Source organism: Olea europaea, unplaced genomic scaffold, assembly GCF_002742605.1.
Source record: "Olea europaea var. sylvestris unplaced genomic scaffold, O_europaea_v1 scaffold786, whole genome shotgun sequence".
In the NCBI taxonomy this organism is placed as follows: Eukaryota; Viridiplantae; Streptophyta; class Magnoliopsida; order Lamiales; family Oleaceae; genus Olea; species Olea europaea.
In genome coordinates this window covers 69,739-88,764 of record NW_019266285.1, presented here as the reverse complement: position 1 = coordinate 88,764, position 19,026 = coordinate 69,739, and the positions used below count along the sequence as shown (strand labels likewise).

The 19,026-nt window shown below is 34.0% G+C and overlaps 2 protein-coding genes across 5 annotated transcripts; both read right to left on the bottom strand.

The window, feature by feature from the left end:
* Positions 1-2,775: 2,775 nt before the first annotated feature.
* Positions 2,776-6,597, bottom strand: LOC111391376 (peroxisomal membrane protein 11D-like). Its single transcript, XM_023016589.1, has 8 exons — positions 6,460-6,597; positions 4,740-4,948; positions 4,427-4,501; positions 4,260-4,334; positions 4,080-4,160; positions 3,887-3,961; positions 3,605-3,778; positions 2,776-2,999 (listed from the first exon to the last, which is right to left on the bottom strand). The coding sequence occupies exons 2-8, from the start codon at positions 4,929-4,931 to the stop codon at positions 2,964-2,966; spliced, it is 708 nt and encodes a 235-aa protein (XP_022872357.1). The 5' UTR covers positions 4,932-4,948; positions 6,460-6,597; the 3' UTR covers positions 2,776-2,963.
* Positions 6,598-13,909: 7,312 nt separating this feature from the next.
* On the bottom strand, positions 13,910-18,100 carry LOC111391372 (protein CELLULOSE SYNTHASE INTERACTIVE 1-like). Of its 4 annotated transcripts, none has more exons than XM_023016579.1 (3): positions 17,942-18,100; positions 16,139-16,178; positions 13,910-15,824 (listed from the first exon to the last, which is right to left on the bottom strand). In XM_023016579.1, exons 1-3 carry the CDS (start codon positions 17,942-17,944, stop codon positions 14,104-14,106), a joined length of 1,764 nt encoding a protein of 587 aa, XP_022872347.1. In that variant the 5' UTR covers positions 17,945-18,100; the 3' UTR covers positions 13,910-14,103. The 4 variants fall into 4 exon arrangements, with proteins under 4 accessions (XP_022872347.1, XP_022872349.1, XP_022872350.1 ...); XM_023016581.1 differs by having other exon boundaries at positions 16,087-16,178; positions 17,942-18,098; XM_023016582.1 differs by having other exon boundaries at positions 16,087-16,178; positions 18,007-18,081.
* Positions 18,101-19,026: the final 926 nt, after the last annotated feature.

The following is a 19,026-nucleotide window of genomic DNA, read 5'->3' as shown; positions in this document are numbered from 1 at the left end:
AATACAACTAGCCGTTGAATAATATTATAAGAAATTAGTATCACAATTACAAGGATTTGTTTAAATATTGGTATTTATTTCCTCGGATAAACTAGTGATGAAAGACAATTCAAGTAAATCGTAGTTCTTCAAAAAAAAAATAAATAAATTCTAATAGGATTTTCAATAATAAACATAAAAAATTTAAATAGAATAAATGATTATCTATTAACGATTACCGATAACAATTCATACAATATTGAATCGTGTTGAGGTCGTTCTTTTGCACCACTATGCTCAGTTGAGTCGTAATTCTCTGAACCTAGTGAGTTCGTTTCATTGTGGCTCAGACAAAATCGAACAAAATTAATAAGACGTAATCACAAAATATTAATTCGCTCATGAATACCATTTCAATCAAGAAAATTCTCACAAATCACAATATGTTAATTTTTATTAAAACAAAGTCAAAAGAATAACACTGCAGCCATATAGCTTTAATAGAGTGAAAACCTAATTGTCAATTGGCCCCTATTCCCTATCCTCTTAAGATTATTGAAAAAACCTCTACTAGAAAGCATTTAATAGAAGTGACAAAATTGATAATAAAAAATAATAATAATAAAATGAGATGATAATAAATTTGATGCCATCCATCATCTTCATTTTATACATATTCATTGTTACTTCTTTTTATATTGGGAATTAAGATCAAATTCTTAATTACGGCCGGGCCAAGAGAAAAGTGAAAGGAGAGATCGAGCCGGCGAAGAGGAAATAAAAACGAATCATGCCATAAAAGTTTTCCAAGCCAAACAAGGCAGGAAAGGTAAAAAGGCAAATAAGGAACGACTAACAAGCAAAGAAACATGGAGGGTGAAAGAGCTACGAAAAAGGAGAAAGAAAAAAAGTAAATATTTTATAAATTACCTTTTCTAATTATTTTATTTTAAATTTTAAATGGTTACCATCAACTAGTTTAGAATAGTAAATTTTGGACAAAATGGTACCTACCTTTTTCCTTTTGGTCATTTGTAGACATTTTTCTATCTAGTTTATGCTTGTAAATCCTGATATACATATAAAATAATCAATGATGAATTGTCACTTAGGTTACACCCAGGTGTACATATAGAATAATCCTTTCTATGCACCCCAGTTTAATTTAGATAAAAATTTAATTTTTAGCATATTTTAAAAAATGATATAATATGTGGTTAAAAATATACATATCCCATGAAATATGTGATTTTAATTACTCAGCATAACTAGTATCAAGCATCAATTTAGGTGAAAATTGCATTACATCCAATGATAAATTTATTTAAATATAATGTCATGTGATTCAATTAATTCAATCTATCTAGTGTAGTCACATAAACTGGTTCTTTAGCACCATTTGTGCTTATAATATTATTCTATAAATTATTTTTTATTTTAACTTAAATTTTAATTCAAGTTTTAAGCTAAACCAATCAAGGACCTAATGTTAATTAGAAAAACATGAGCGCTTCGTTTGGCCCAGTGCGAATTAGGAGGATGTGTTGTCAATGAATGTTGAGTTTTCTTAAATTGACGGATTAATTTTCATCGACCAGAAAATTATATGATGCCATAAGAATTCGGTTGTGTCAGCCTTGGTCTAACATTTTGTTATGAACTGGCTCGACAAAGATGGATTGAATGTCAGATAGATTGGAGTGAAAGTGGCACAGGACTTTCGATCAACCATAGGGCTAACGACCATTAGCTTTGTGATATTATATTTTATCACCAACACATTGTGACATGAAAGTTGAAAGACTTAAGATACACTAACATTAAAGTCAATAAGTAGACACTTAAATTAAAAATTAATTGAAAATGAATCCTATGTATTGTCCTTTATTTTCTTAATAGAAACATAATCACAACTAAATATTTTAAATCTCAAAAGAAAATATTAATTTTATTTTCTATCACACGTAAGTTTGACAAAGTCGTCGTCAGCTTCCATTAAAGAGAAGGATCTTCTTGACAACCATCTATTTTTACTTGCATGACAATTTTTTAATCAATCCACGGTTACATTAGAGACGCTCTTAGTGGTGAGATAAGCAATCTTAAACATGAAGTCATTCATAAACCTATTTAACCATTGTGGAGAAAACAAATTATAACCATGTGGTCACATCTCTAACCTGCTCCAATCCTTGCTTTCTCAAACTATAAAGCAAGACATATTGTACCTATTTACATCAAGCTCGCACTTCCTTCCTGCAAGTGTGCAGTCCCAAAAGTGCACGCTATAATACGAGGTAGAAGTTTATTGGTAGGCAAATAGGTGGTTTTCTTCTCGACTACGGATATCCCATCCCACAAACTGAAAGTCCAAAAACCCCAATTGCTAAGGTAATACCATCTCTTCATGAATTTGAGAACTTCAGGATTTAGCTATTCTTTGAGCTTCTCAAGTGCGACAGGGTGTAAGGGTATATGAAATGGGACGCTAACGCAATGCCTATAAAGACCAATAAACACTAGTCGACCAATATAAAGATTTTCACTCACGACAAACTCACCCAACAAATCTTAGCAATTTGTGTCAAATCTAGCAAACCCAAGGTATGTCAACAATCTCTATGATACCATCCGCTTTTATATCCCGAAGTATAGATATGAAAAAAAGAAGAAAGAAAGATAATCCCATGGTAAGAATAGGACAGTTTCACAATGGAAGAGAGCTAGGAATTTGGTGGGCGGGGTGGGATCACACTGTGGTGTGTAAATCAGCAAGAAATGCAACTGATGAACACATAGCTAAAATGAGATGCCACATATTATTATAGAGTAATAGGAGGCAAAATGAACAATGACAGTGGGGTTAAAACAAAGTGAAATCTTAAACCATACCGAACTTGTCGGCATATTGCTCAAAATCACATAGCTTTCTTGTGTAAATAATTAATTTAGCAACACTAAGGCTTGTTGAGCAGGTATATCCTTCAGGGTGTCTTGGCCTTCACTGGTGATGGAAGCAACTGCAAGAAAAGTATTTCGTTATCAAAACTCAGAGCAACTGTAAGCAAACATACTATTGCAACTTGCAAGGTGGCAGATAAACCTCCCTGAGACTTTTGTCATCCAATCATGTAAGTTGTGAACTTGTATACATGAATTTATTATAAATGTTCCTGAAAATATTACTACATTCTATCTGCCCCCAAAAAACTTCCTAGTTATCAGTAATCTTCGTTCTAACTAGCCTGAAAATTAATTAAAATGGCATGCTAATTTTGAACTTTGAAGTTTTCATGTTTTGAAAGCAATTGGTCCTCATAAGATGGTGATTTGGCATTTGAGCGTGTCTGGCTAATCTTTAAAAAGTGAAATGCGTTTCCAAATACAATTGGGTAAGTTACCTTTTTCCTACTCGAATTACCCCCAAAAAAAAAAAAAAAAAAAAAAAAACTCATTTTGAAAGTACTCTTGACTTGACCATCAAAATACTTTGATCGATTAAAAAAATCTTTATTTTGAAAAAAACTTATTCAGTTATAAGTAAACTTTTTAAACATAGCCAAACATGACCTCGGTCATTTACTTCAAAATGACGACAAAACATTAAAAAGAAATTGGTGGGTACCTGATAACAAGAGATGAGCGAGCTACCAAATCCGAAGGCACCTGTTACACGAGGAGTGACCTTCTTGGGTGCCAGTTGAAGCAACCCAGCAGCAACAACAATATCCATGACTGCTTTAACAAAGGCTAGAGATCTCTCATTTGACTTTTGAAGCTTACTGCGGTACTGATCATTCTGCAATGGAAATGCAACAAAAATAAACCCACCATATAGACTATATCATCCAGATTACATAAAGGGTAAGAACTGCCAATTAGTTCAGCAGGTCAACAACGAGAAGACCTTGTATTTATTCGTGTTCTTAAGTTCCTTCTCTAACTTCTTCATTGAAGCTGAAAGCCTCCCAAGTTCCGCAATCTGCCGTCACACATGATGAAGTACACCAGACATTAAGTCCATGGTTTTAACTTGTAAGCACTGATTACAGTAAAATTATGTCAAAGCCACAAGGCTGGACAAGGACAGTCCATCATACCTCAACAAGAGTGGTACAAATTGAAGAGCCCATCCAACAGAAAAGGGATATCCTTCCAATTAGTTCTGTTTTTTCTTTGTTCTGCATAAAAAGGTTGATTTAGAGCTCTCTAGCTTATATTTATTGTATAATCATTTTCCAAACTATTGTCAAACTAGAGAAGAGAAATTCAAAGCATACCTTGTATATGCCAGTCCTGCCAAGCCACACAATTTGATCAAGAAACAAGAACGTGGACAATAATGCATTTTTAGACTGAAACAAACACCAGCAGAACACGTTAAGACCAATAAAGAGAGAGAGAGAGAGGAGGAATGGGTAGAATTCCACAATTAAGATGTGAATACCTTTCCCAACAAAACCAGAGGAAGTGGAGTTCCTGGAGCAGTAGGACTAATGAGAGCATGCAGATCATTTACAAACTGTAAAATGAACAAAGATGAAAACTTGTCAAGAACATATAGATGATAATAACAGCTCCTTGTATTCCATGGTACAGCATATAAAAGCTCTATTCTTCACACATGAATACACATAAAAAGGCAAGGATGGGAAGAAATTTGATATGAAGCATAAAATACCTTCAGAAACCACAAGAACATACCATGTAAAACAGACACGCATCACAACAACAACTGGAAACATACAAGTAGAGTTTACCTTGAACAGACGGAACACTTTTCGTGCCAAGCTGGTGGATTTGTCAACATTTTGGGCTGTGCCTGGCTCTCCATTACTTACAAATTTTGAACCATATTGGATTGCCCTGCATATCTTGTCCCTCGCTTCGGCTTTGTTCAGATACAAAACCGCAAGAGCAAGCTCTGTTCTAGCTACATCCAATGTACTCATATTTTATCTTGGTCAACCTGAAAGGTCAAGAAACGAACTGATTTCATTCAGCTGAACTGAACATTTCACCCCCAGGCAGATAATTTCAACATAAAAGAAACAATATATCTGCACGATTTCGCAAACAATAAATGAATCGTTATGACCAAACCCAATTGTACCTCAAAGAGTAAGAATAATGTAATAGGCTTTATGAATGAGGCCACCTGCAACATATCTAGGGTTACAGATTATATTGTGGACTATGATGCTACAGCAATTCATATCTGAGCACAAAACCAAGTGCGAGGAATTAAACATTTTATGCAGGACTTAGAGCTGCAAACTATCAGCTATCAAACTCCGAAACCCCCCCAACACCGATGTGAAAGATGTCAGCAAAGCAGGAACACGAGAAAGGCATTACCAAATCAGATTGCAAGGATGATGCCATAGACCATTAGAATACGGATTAAGTGCCTTCAGTGGAGTGAACTTTTCTCTAATGGAGGATCAAATAATGCGATATTGGTAGAAGGATTATATTGCTTTCACCCACGGTGCACAATTAAAATTTTCACCTAACCCTACATTATACCTGATTTTCAATCAATTCTACACCAATATCAAAGGATCCATGACATGTTCAAATTAAACTTCTGCTTTTCCTCTTCCATATAACCAGAGTTTTGACAGCAATCCACATCCCTTTAAATACTCCACTCGTCAAAATTTGTTTTGATGACTCCATTCTTGAGGCAAAAACTCAGCATTATAAATTTATATTAGTTAATTTAAGATTTTCGATTTCTCCTCGGCAGCGACTCATACTAACTTTTTTATATTTTATTATCTTTTCTCAGTTTTTCCTTTCCTTATCAGTTACAGCCACGTGCAGTATGGTAGGATTTGGAAGCATTTTGATCAGGTAAAGAAGTTATAGTAAAGCAAATAGATAAGAGAAGCATAACCTGAACTTTAAAAATAATAATAATAAAAAACCTAAAGGATCACGGTTTGATGTCTCCGGTGTCAATCATATATTTGCTTGTAACGTGAAACATTGAGCAGAAGCTGCCAATATTATATGAAGTGGCAAATCTAATAGTGTCTTAGATTCATTCAACACGGCCTTTTGTTATCCTTCTATACCACTAATAGGTTTCACGTAAAATTTAGCAAGAGTTCTTTCAATTAACTTGTTAACTTGTAATCACATCTATTTAGTATCAACTAACATGATATATTAATAATCAGAAACATAGCTTTTAAACTCTCTCTATAACATTTCATTGCAAAATTTTTTTTTTTTTTTTTTTTTTTTTTGTAAAATCCTCAGTCGCGACAATTAAGTTCAGCTCAAAGCCAAAATCACCAAAATAATTCCATCATTCCCAATACAAAATTAAACAATAAGAATCGACAAAACAACCATTTTCGTACCTGAATAGATCTATAAGGATTCGGAGAAAAATCTACGGTTTTACACAAATTAAACCAAATACACGAGTGTGAATTAACATCTATAAATAGTAATAGTGGTTATTACCGGGGACTATGCCGGGGCTATTGTCTCGAACTTCCCGATTTTCTCTCTCACTCTCAAATATATTTATCAATGTTGTTCGATGAACATTAAAGATAGAGGCCGAGTGATAAAGGCTTTTTCTATTTTTCATTTTTGATATTTCTGAAAGAAAAAGGGGGAAAATATAATATTAATTGGCGAAATTTGACTTCAATTAAAGATATATTGCGGAGTTGGTCTGCACTTATTGTTTAAGTAGTAAATTGGTCCTCCATCTTCAATTAATAACAAAATGATTCTCAATATCTCAATAAAATTGCACAACTAGCCTCCAATAACCAACATTTTAAAGTCAATTTATGTATTGACCTAAAAAAAGAATTGATAAAGGATTAAATGAGTCAAATAGGTATTGAACTAGTGATAAAATATTAAAATTTAAAAGTTAAATGAGTAAATTTTTTGGTTTCGGAAGTAAACTGCAAAATTTGGTGGCAGTTTACTAGCTTTCAAATTTTTGCCTAATAGTTAAATTGTTTCTCAATTTCTATCCTATAATTGGTGTAGTTCTCTTTTGACAAGTGCCATCAAATGGTAAAAACCATATTTGTCAAATATAACTTCCTAAAACATATCCCAGTTTCAAATTTAGGACTACGAATTCAATTTGGGAACAAAACTTCACTTCAAACGTTGAATAGATGAAGATCAAGTAACATTTTTCAAAGACTTGGATGGTTTTTGTAATTATATATAGCCCCTGTTTGAACCCCATTCTTCTGAAAAAATACATTTTTCAACAGTATTTTAATATCATTTCAATCACACATTTTTCAATAAAATAATATTACACACAAATTCAAAAAAATTTCTTATTTTTTAACCACACATTTTTCATCAATACACTATTCAAAAATTCATTCTTCCCAAAATAATGGGGCTCAAACAAGGGCATACTATACATCTATAATGTTGGGTTGAAGACAAATTTGCTTATTTTAAAAGATTAGAGATAAATTTATTACACTGGCAATAAATTGAGGACCGATGATGCAATGTCTCTCCAATCATTGGATTTAATAAACGGTGCAGTTTATGATAGGCTTCGGACGTCAGCGAAGGGCCTTTGACATATTCATTATGGGCCCCCACTGAAGTTGATCCAACGGTTCAGAGTGCGAGTTAGACTTTTATTTGGATCTCTTGATTTATCTGGGAAGTAACACTAATGCTTTGCATTAGATTGAGCGACGGAGAAAATCATAATTCATTATCCAATTAATTTATTAGACAATGAAGTAGTAAGAGCTATTATCACCTAATTTGCAACTAAGCATCAGTCGTGTTTCAAAGGATTTTTCTTTTAAAATTTAAAATACAAAGATAATATTTTAGAGTAATACTATTTAACCTCATTAGAATTATAACCCCAGTCTATATAGCATTAATGTAATATTAAATGATAAATACAATTAAATAAGTAATTTAATTTCACTTTTAATTTAACATATCACCTAATACTACATAATTGGAGTTATAACGCCAATGGGGTTACATAGTATTATTCAATATTTTGTTGGAAATAAATTGAGAGATGGAGAAAAAGAAAATCACAAGAGAATATGACAACAAGATGGATCAAAACAAAATTTGTATCAACAAATGTGAAGGCTTGAACGCGGGATTACTGTCCTCAAACGTTATTTGCCCCTTCTCCAATGTTTTCAAGATGTTTAAAGGTATTCCGATAAATGGTTTGAAGGATTATAACAAACTTTGTAAAGAATTTCACTAAAACACAAGATGAAATTCTCCAAAACTTGAAAAACACAAAGATATGAATGTAAATCTGGATTTGATTGTTCTTAGAAGATATTTTTCGATTTGAATCTAATCATAGTATAATTCAAACAAAATATAGTCGGAATCAAAGGTAGTGTGTAGTTTTGAACAAGTTATTCCATATGACAATACCGATAACAACATACACACGAGTAGCACGTGTTCTCAAGTTCCTCATAACTCGCTAAGCGCTTTTATGGCCTTGCGCTTATCCTTTTCAACAATCTTTTAAGAGAGAAACTCCAACTCTCTATTAAGGAGGCACCACCTTGAAAATTGTTTAGGTGAAATTCTTTCAGTACCTTTGTTACTTTTAGAGGTACTTGTGTTTTAGCACTGAACTTCATTCAAAGCTTAAAAAGCCCATCCCTCATTTTAGTAACAACTAGCATTATTTTAATTATGATAGGATTATTGTGAATTTTAATAATACTACAACTATCCACATATCGAATCACTTGTTGTTATCTTTTGAACCCGTAAATTACCTTTTGAGTAACGACGGGTAGGGTTGCTGTCATTGATAAACCTTTTAGTTAAGGAGTTTCAACACAATCCTACTCGAAATAGATGCTACTAAATCTCTATTTAGAGGTTTAGTCAAATGATTCGCCAAATTCTCAATTGACCTTACATAATTTAAGAATATTATTTCATCCTTGATTAATTTCCTTATATAGTCATGTCTAAGACTCATATGTCTAGACTTTTCGTTGTATACCTCGTTGTATGCTTTTGTTAATGTGGCTTGACTATCACACATAATAGGTATTGAAGAAATATTCTTCGATCCCAAAGGTATCTCATAGAAGATATCCTTAAGCCACTCAACTTCTTTCTCGGTATCCGATAGGGCTACGAATTTTGATTCCATAGTCGATTGTGTTTTGCATGTTTGTTTCGTTGATTTCCAAGAAACAGCACATCCTTCTAGAGTTAACACCCAACATGGGGTGGATTTATTTTCACCCGTGCTAGATATCCAACTAGCATCAGTAAATTCTTCCAATAATGCGGGGAATTTAGTATATTGCAGGCCTAAGTTCTTAGTTTTCTTTAAATATCCAAGAACTCTCTCAATGACCCTCCAATGATTTTTGCTTGGATTGCTAATAAATCTACTAAGTTTACTAATAGCATATGCTATATCCGATTTTGTGTACTGAACTGCATACATAAAACTTCCAATAGCACTAGCATAATCCAATTGATCAATCACCCTCCCATCATTCTTTACGAGTTTTGAACTTGGATCAATTGGAGTACTATATTCTTTTACGTTCAAGTGTTTGAACTTGTTTATCATAATCACGATGTAATGTGATTGACTTAGGTCACAACCCTCACTAGTCTTTGTGACTTTGATACCTAAAATGGTATCCACCTGTCCAAGATCCTTCATTTTGAATGTGAAAGATAGAAAGCTCTTCGTTTCTTTTATACCGTCCATGTGATTACTTATAATCAACATATCGTCAACATACAAGCATATAAATGTTACGTAATCATCACACATTTTAGTATATAAACATTTATCTATACTATTATGTTTAAATCTGAATGATATAATTGCTAAGTCAAACTTTTCATGCCATTTCTCAGGTGTCTGCTTCAAATCATATAATGATTTTACTAACTTGCATACCTTATGTTCATTTTCAGGTAGAATGAACTCTTCGGGTTGCTCCATATAGACCTCTTCATCGAGATCCTCATTTAAGAATGTCATCTTAACATCCATTTGATGAACATACAAGTCATCTATTGAAGTCAATGCAAATAATATCATAATCGATGTTATTCTAGCTACCGGTGCATAAGTGTCAAAATAGTCTATTCCCTTCTTTTGTCGATATCCTTTAACTACTAATTTAGCCCTGAAAGAATTTAGAGAGCCATCAGCATTATATTTCATCCTAAATACTCATTTACATCAAATAGATTTGGATCCTGGTGGTAAATCGACAAATTTTCATGTTTTATTAGACATTATCAAATTCATTTCATCTTTAATTGCATCTTTCCAAAAAATACTATCACGAGAAGCCATAGCTTCTTTATATGTTTTAGGGTCGGTTTCCACTTGTAAAATAAAAGGAATCGTTCTTACACATTCAACTCATTTCCTTTTACTGAGTAAAAGGAGATAAGTTGAGAATCAATTTCATCCGGTCGCAAAGACTTCTCGACTTGAATTCTCTTACTTCTTCGTGGTTTACTAGATCATCAACATCTTTAGAAGACATTTCATTATGTGTTCCACTTAAGTTAGGGATGTTTCCAGTATTTTCCTTCAATTCATTATCCGATGATAACAAATCTTCAAAGAACTGTACATCACTTGATTCGATAATCACACTGGTCTCCAAGTTTAGCAATCTGTAAGATTTACTATTATTAGCATATCCAACAAAAGCACATTTAATGCCTCTTAGACCCAATTTGGTCCTATTAGGATTTGTGTTCTTACAATAAGTAAGACACCCCCACCCTTTAAAGTATCCAATGTTTAGTTTTCTTCATTTCCACAATTTATAAGGAGAAACCTTTGTACGTTTAAAAGGAATCCTATTAAGTATCCTACATGCACTTAATAAAGTTTCGCCTCATAAATTAAATAGAAATTTAGCATATATAAGCATGTCATTAATCGTTTCTACTAAGGTTCTACAGAACATTGGTGAATTATGCCATATTATTCACAATATAAATTAAATTCACTAAAAAAGTATTCATCACCTCTATCACTTCTTAGGATCTTTATTTTCTTTCCTAAATGATTTTTAACTTCATTTTTATACACCTTAAATATGTCAAAAACTTCATATTTATGTTTCATCAAATACACATATGTATATCTAGAAAAATCATCAATAAAAGTAATGAAGTGTCTATTTCAATATCTAGTTAACATGTCATTTAATTCACATATATCTGTATAATTTAATTCCAAGTATTAGAGGTCTTTTTTCTCCTTTTCACATTTTAATATGGCTTTTTAGCCATTTTTTATTCCACACATGTTTTATATTTATGTTCATTATTTTCATCATATGAAATCAACTCACATTTTTTCATACGTTTCATAGTAATTTTACCAATATGTCCTAATCTAGCATGCCATAATAAAAATAAATCAACAACTTAAACAAAATTAGTTTTATTCATTTTCTTGTCAACGGTACAAAGTTTGACCATTCCTTCACTAGAATAGCCTTTCTAACAAATCTTCTATTAAGGGAGAGTACAAGCTTACAGAATTTATACACACATTTGATACCCAATTTTTCTAAGAGATTACCACTTACTAAATTTCTATTCATATCCGGAACATGTAGTAGTACATTGGTAAGGGTAATGGTTTTCTCAAAAGTGAAGATGATATCAACATTTCCCTTTCCAATAACCTTGGATCGAACTTCGTTGCCCATTTGAATCTCTTGGTCTCCATCCACCTCATGATATGTTTTGAATACAGTTTCATCATATGATACATGTACAGTAACACAAGTATCATACCACCACCCGAGAACCTTTCCTTTGATTGCATTTATTTCACTTACAGTGGCCACGATCTTATCCTCTTGGGTGGAGTTCACTTTGCCCTTGAAGTTATTTTGTTTTCGGTATCTACAATCTTTTGCATATTGTCCAGATTTTTCACACACAAAACACCCTTCTTTGGTCTTCTTCTTGGACTTGTTAATGTTCCTCGAAGGCTTCCTCTTATTGAATTTTGCCGGTGGTTCAGATTTTTCAACAGCATTGGCTTTGGAAGTTCCCTCAAAGGAGTTTTCATTCTTGTCACGCAATCTGGATTCTTCCTCAATCCAAAGATACTTTTGCAATTGTTCCAAAGAATAATCTTTGGAACTGTGCATGATCTTCTTCCGATATCATTTTTTGTTCTTTGGAACTATGCATGATCTTCTTCCGGTATCATTTCCAAGCCCCTGGGAGTTTAGCAATTATGGCTCCCACTTGAAAAGTCTCCGGGATTTCAATCTTTACCGCCTTTAGTTTGTTGACAATGATTTGCAATTCGTGTACTTGGGGAAGAAGAGGGATATTATCAAGGAATTTAAAGTCGAAGTATTTAGAAATCAAAAACTTCTTGGTACCTTCCTCTACCGCTTTGTAGTTACTCTCCAATGTTTCCCAGATTTCCTTTGCAGAAGTTATGTTTGTGTATAAGTCATATAAACGGTCTGACAATGCATTTAGTATGTGACCGCGGCATATCAATTCATCTTCTTGTCGTTTCTTCTTTCAGCCTTGACTGCCTTGGTCTCTCCATTTGTTGGTTCCGGTAGTGGCACCAATTCTGGGTTCAAAATATAGAAGATCTTCAATTCAGTAAATAGAAATTTCAACTTGTCTTGCCACCGCATGAAATTTGTACCATTGAATCGATCCAACCGCACCAAGTCTTCATTCATAAGTTTGATGGTTGTCATTATAGTCTCGTTCTCCATTGGAAGGAAAATAACGTTTGAGATTGTTAGAAATAAATTAAGAGATGGAGAAAAAGAAGACCACAAGAGAATATGGCAACAAGATGGATCAAAACAAAATTTGTATCAACAAATGTGAAAGTTTGAACGCGGGATCACTGTCCTCAAACATTATTTGCCCCTTCTCTGGTGTTTTCGAGATGTTTAAAGGTATTCCGACAAATGATTTGAAGGATTATAACAAGTCTTATAAAGAATTTCATCAAATCACAAGATGAAATTTTTCAAAACTTGAAGAACACGAAGATATGAATGTTAATCGAAATTTGATTGTTCTTAGAACAAAGTATGGATTGCAAGATATTTTTCTAACATCTTTCCCTCAAATATGACTCCTATACATAGTCATCGATCAGAAGTACGAAAAGATGCCAAAAATCAAATGAAAAGTCGCCAAGTTCAAATTTGCAATGATAAAAAAGGGTCAAAAAAGTCAAAATTTTGTACCATACTGTCGTCACATGGTTCACTCATGCCATGCAAGCATGGACCAATTATTTATTATTTATTTATTTAGTTATTTATTTATTGTTATTAGTTTTGAACAACATAATCCCAGTATATTTTAGTACAATAATCTTGAACCTGTCATTTAGACTAGATAAGCATTAGCGATGCTACATAGCAATTTCATTTATTTTTTTATTTTTATTTTTTGTATTATTGAGTGATGACGCGTCACTTTTTCAGAAGAAAAGTCACATGTTGTGTAATTTCACTTTTTGTAATAATTTATCTTTAGCAAAGATTACAACATACTTATAAGCAACATGATATAACAAGTCTCTATTAAGAGTTCACTCGTTTTGTAATTTGATTATTTATTGTTCTTTTCTCGGTCATCAAGCTTGATCGACTCGATTCTTTTTCTTGACTCTAACTTGATGATCAATGCAATTATTTTTCTTGATTCTGACTCCTCAATTAAATTCGTTCTTCGAATGTATCTTCGTTTTAAATGAAGACACTCGATTAGTTTCCCCAAATTCCCACGCCATTATAGAATTTTTTCCCTTATAGCTAACAAAAAAAAAGTCTTCCCCTGGCTCCGCTGCTGCGAATACACGATGGGATTTATCATGCTTTGCAAAGATTTAACCATAATAATTTACATATATGATCATAAAACTAGTAGTATTCTACTTGTAGAACACATATATTGATCTTTTCAGAGTACGAAATGAGACGTGGATTACATAGACGTGCAAGGTTATGCATCAGAGATGATAGCATTGATCACTATTTTGATTTATTTAGACAATGTCATAAAATTATACCAACATTGTACTTTAAACATTCTGTTCTCCTCCTACTTTTTGCTGAACAAGCTTTTCAACACACCTCTTTCCAAACGCTCAAGCAGTTTCTTGGCGCCCGGAATCTCCATGTCTGTCAGCTTCTTGAGATAGCCAATGGCACCGTATGAAATCATCAGCTTCTTACATTTTTTGCTCGAGGAGAGCAACATAAGACAGGAAACAGCATATTTTTTTGCCGTGTTTTGAGGACTTGGATCGAGCAAAGCTACCAAATTCGGCACACTTTTGTCGTCTTTTTTAACTTCTTGACAATTCTGGGATTCGGTCATCAAGCTATAAATTGCTTGTGCAGCAGCCTCCCTAGTGTTATTCAATTTAGCCTCCAACATCTTAATGAGAAGAGGAATGCATCCAGATTCACCGACTAATCTTTTCATTTCAGTAGAAGTGCAGATTTGACAGATTGCTGATGCCGCAGCCTGCTGCGTACCAAGCGAGCCTGATTTAAGCACGCGAACCAACCTTGGGAGAAGACCTAGTGCAATCAAAACGTCCATTGAGATCGAGCCAATCAAATTTTTCAATGCCCCGACTGCAGATTCTTGAGGCAACGGACCATCCAAATACGCGAGCAGGCTTTTTACGCCACCTTCAGAAATAACAGACCTCCGAAGATTCTTGTTACTTGAAGTGAGATTTTGCAAGCATTCAGCTGCATGCTCCTTCGATCCCAGCAGAGTTCCGGATTCAAGAAGATCAATAGTTACCTTTACAATTCCTTCGTCAGCAAGTGCTTGATGAACCTCGGGCACAGCAGATATATTCTTTAAGGTACAAGCTGCAGCTACTTGTGAAACGGAATCACCAGTTCGACAGATGTCAATCAGAGGCTGGACCCCACCATGCACGACTATTGAACGAGCTGTTTCCGCTGATGTGGACAACCTTTGGAGAGAAATCATGGCCTTCTCTTTACCCAAGGCACTACCAGATTCCACAAGTCTTATTAGGGGTGGAAGCACGCCTTCTGAAACAAGCCAATTCTCACAACTTCCAGATTCTACAAGCAAGCAGATAACGGTAACTGTTTTTTCTCTTATTCGAGGAGAAGTAGCCGTAAGCAATTGTACTAAAGCCGCGACATTGCTTCTTCCCAAAAAGGCCAAGATATGCTTGTCATCCTCTTTCATGACTTCTAAGAGATTATCAAGAGCCTTTTGTTTAGCCTCTAAATGTCCAATCTGAAGACGGGCAAGCAACTCTCTTATATTGCCATGAATTCCCGACTCCAGTTCGGGCAAAGTTCTTGCTACTGCTGACGGCAAAGTAACCTCACCGAGCACTCCAGTTTTGGTCAAGAGACCACAATCACGCAAATTCAAATCAAGTTTCCCCAACAAAGCATCTAGATCACTTTGCATTTGAAGCTTCCGCTCATATTTCTCCTTCACACACAACCTGGCTAGACAAATTGCATCGTTCAATGTTTTTGAGACAGCTTGCAATTGCTCCTTACAAAGCACACTCTTTGAGAAGCAAGGATGGCTAGCCAAATCTGACAACTGTGAGGGCATTTGTTCCAATTTTAATATTATCATCTTCCACTTCCCACGGAACCCTTTAGCCTCCTTTGCCTTCTCCAAAGCAATCGGAACAAGCCTCTTTGCACAAGAAAGCCATTCTTCAGTCGAAAGGGCATCAATAGTAGCATCAAGTCCACCGTCTTCGACCATGATTTCAGTATAGGGAAGGATCAAAGATCCAGCAAAAACTGCAATATAGGGAAACCAAAACTTTATACAATAAACTGGATGAGAACAACAGTAAATATCCAGATTTTCCATATTAAAAAGATAATTTACGATTTTTCCCCTACATATATATTTATATTTAACCCCCCTTAAAAAAATTTCTACACCCTGCTCTTTATCCACCCGAGTGTGTGGATCAAAATACCAATTTATTGCAATGATTTCAATTCGAGAACTATCCATGTAATAAATAACTTTTGCAGACAGAATAGATTAGCTTACATAAAATGGTAAATCCGTCAGCAGAGAAGTGGACGTAAGAGGAATGACCAACCTTCCAAGTGGTGGACCGGGTGTGGAAAGTTTAAAAATACCTATCAGATTTTGTAATAGTAAAAAATTAAAGCCGTGGACCAGTTACAATCATCAAACACAAAAATACAGGCATTAAAGAACTACAACAAATAAATAAAGCCAAGGAGGGGATAAGATTAAGGTGTCTGAGAATCTTGTATGATCACAAAATGCTGGTAAAAATAAAACGAGAGCCAACGGATAAATACAAGTAACTAATGAAGCCCCCGTGAGTCGACCGAAAGCTTTATATCATGAGATCATAAAAATGCAGAGTTCATATTTAATTACTGCTTAAGTGAACTTATTAAAAAGGTAAAAGATGAAGCTGTAAATGACAGCTGATGAAAGTGAAAGAAGGAACTTTCCTAACAGCCATTAGCACCGTCCAGTAAAAGCTAGTGTCAAATATTTGTAATATGGCCAGGATACCCTTCGTACATAATGGAAAATCAAATAGTTGTATGCAAATGTTACAAGTTAAAAAAGTCAATGAGACAAATTTAGGGGGTAGAATGATCAAACAAGAAAAAACCAGATAACTTACTATCCAACCTGTGAATTGCACATTCCTTGAAGATAATTCCTTCATTTTTCTAAAAAGTAATGCCATATCAACATTAAATAATAAGGTCAATAAAGTGAGTCTCATATTCACACATTTAATTGGTCTTATCATTTCATCCTCACGCACTTGACACATCACATGGGAATGATCCTCAATTTGTACATATAGCATTACTCTTTTTTAATTAGGATTGGTGACATGGAGAGGCTAAATTCATAGGTGGAATTAGTCACTAAACTTTCATTTTTGCTTCAATAGGCATTCCAACTAGTTATCAACATGGTGAAAATCGGTTTAGTAGCCATTTCTGAGTGCCTAACAATTTCATTGACCCTCTCAGAATATCAACACTTAAATTACCTGCTGGGGGGTCGGAGCACGAAAAAACTCAATATTCAGTCCCAAATTTATCAAAACGATTGTTTGCATCTGGCCCACAAATCTCATTTTTGAAAAAAAAAAAAAAAAAAAAAAAATTCAAAATCCAATTTGATCATCATCCATTCATCCTTGTGGATACAGTGTATTAGGGGAAAAAAGACTTTGCTTTGAAGAGAAGATGGGGTCTCCATCTCCAGCTGTACACAAATGGAGTGTATTCAAATTTCTGATGTGGGACCGAAAACCCAACAAAGAATATTCCAAATATAAAATGCCCAAAAAATCAAAAGAAAGAAAAATAAATGCCTCAAGTCTCTTCTGTTTGTCTTTTGCCTATCATTCAAAGCACTCAAAAATTGAACTTTATCAGCCAGCACTACACACCACTAGTGCTTCAGCATTGCGCAAGCAAAAAATCACAATCACAAACAACTATATTCTATTAATGAGTAAACAAGACTTCTATTGGAATTCTATCACAAAAATTTTTGAGATGAAACAATATAAATTCTTATTTATAACCAACCTTAAAGACTCAGAAACAAGAAGGTAAAACCATGTTTTCTCCGATAAAGCAACCTAATATAGACTTGAAGCTCAAAAAATTCCACTAAAAAGGGTTACTTTAAAGATTTAAACTTCTAAAAATCTTTGCTAACATAGGTTACACTTCACTTGAAGAATTGAGCTTCGAAAAATCTTGCTGAAAACTGCAAGCCCAGAATTTTGACTTGTGGAGCTGTAAACCCCCGGGTAACAAACGTATCCCAGTAAATAGAACAGAGAAGAATCTGGAGTAGACTAGTGATTTTCAAAAATTTCAAAATAGCTTACCATTGGAAAGTGTTCGAGCTTTAACACAACGAGACAATGGTTAGAAAGAGAGAACACTCTGTTACATTCAAAAATCAAAACGCTTTCCCTTTACTCTCTGAAGGAAGAAAATGTATGTCAGACCTGTCTCACTAGTCAATATTATTCTCTCTCTCTCTCTCTCTAGAATATTATACTGGCATAACTCTCTCTCTCTCTCTCTCTCTCTCTAGAATATTATACTGGCATAAAATGTACGTCTATGTATGTATTAACGGTTACATTCAAAAATCAAAAACTCTCTCTCTCTCTGAAAATTCCACAGCTGTGTCACTGCATTGGTGCACCCTCGATTCTCTCTCTATTATACAGGCATTAGTATTTGGTTTGAGTATGTATCTCTCTGTTATGAGTTTTTGACATTGTGGTTAAGGAATCGGACGGCAGAGATTAAGGGATGGAACGTATCTGACCGTTGCGATTGGTGGTATTCGAAACCGGGTTAAATTATTATATATTTTACGTTACCAAGGAGAAGAGCTGACATGGCAGAAGCAGGCTGCAGCAGTGAACTGCTCCTGTTGTCACTTTGCACGTGGATTCATGGACGAGCTCTTGCAAAACCGGACAAGCGGTTGAACCGGGTCGAGCTTATTTATATTCTTTAGCCCTTGTTTGAGCTCCATTTTTGTCAAGAAAATGTGTTTTTGAATAGTGTAATGATGTGAAATATGTGGTTAAAAAATAAGAAAAATTTTTAGATTTTCCTGTAATATTATTTTATTGAAGAATGTGTGTTGAAATGATGTCAAAATACTGTTTAAGAATATATTTTTTCAAAAAAATGGGGCTCAAACATCGGCTTAGACTCCATTTGATTCTCATTTTTATCAAAATATATTTTTCTTTTTTTTAACCACAAATTCTTCATTAAAATAATATTACACATAAATAAAAAAATTCCTTATTTTTCATCCGCACATCCTCCATAAATCTACTATTCTAAAATTTATTCTCCCGTAAAAATTGATGTCAAACACCCTCTTATTAGAATTAATAAAAAAAAATTCCCTATAAATGTTTTCATATGCATTATACCACTGTAC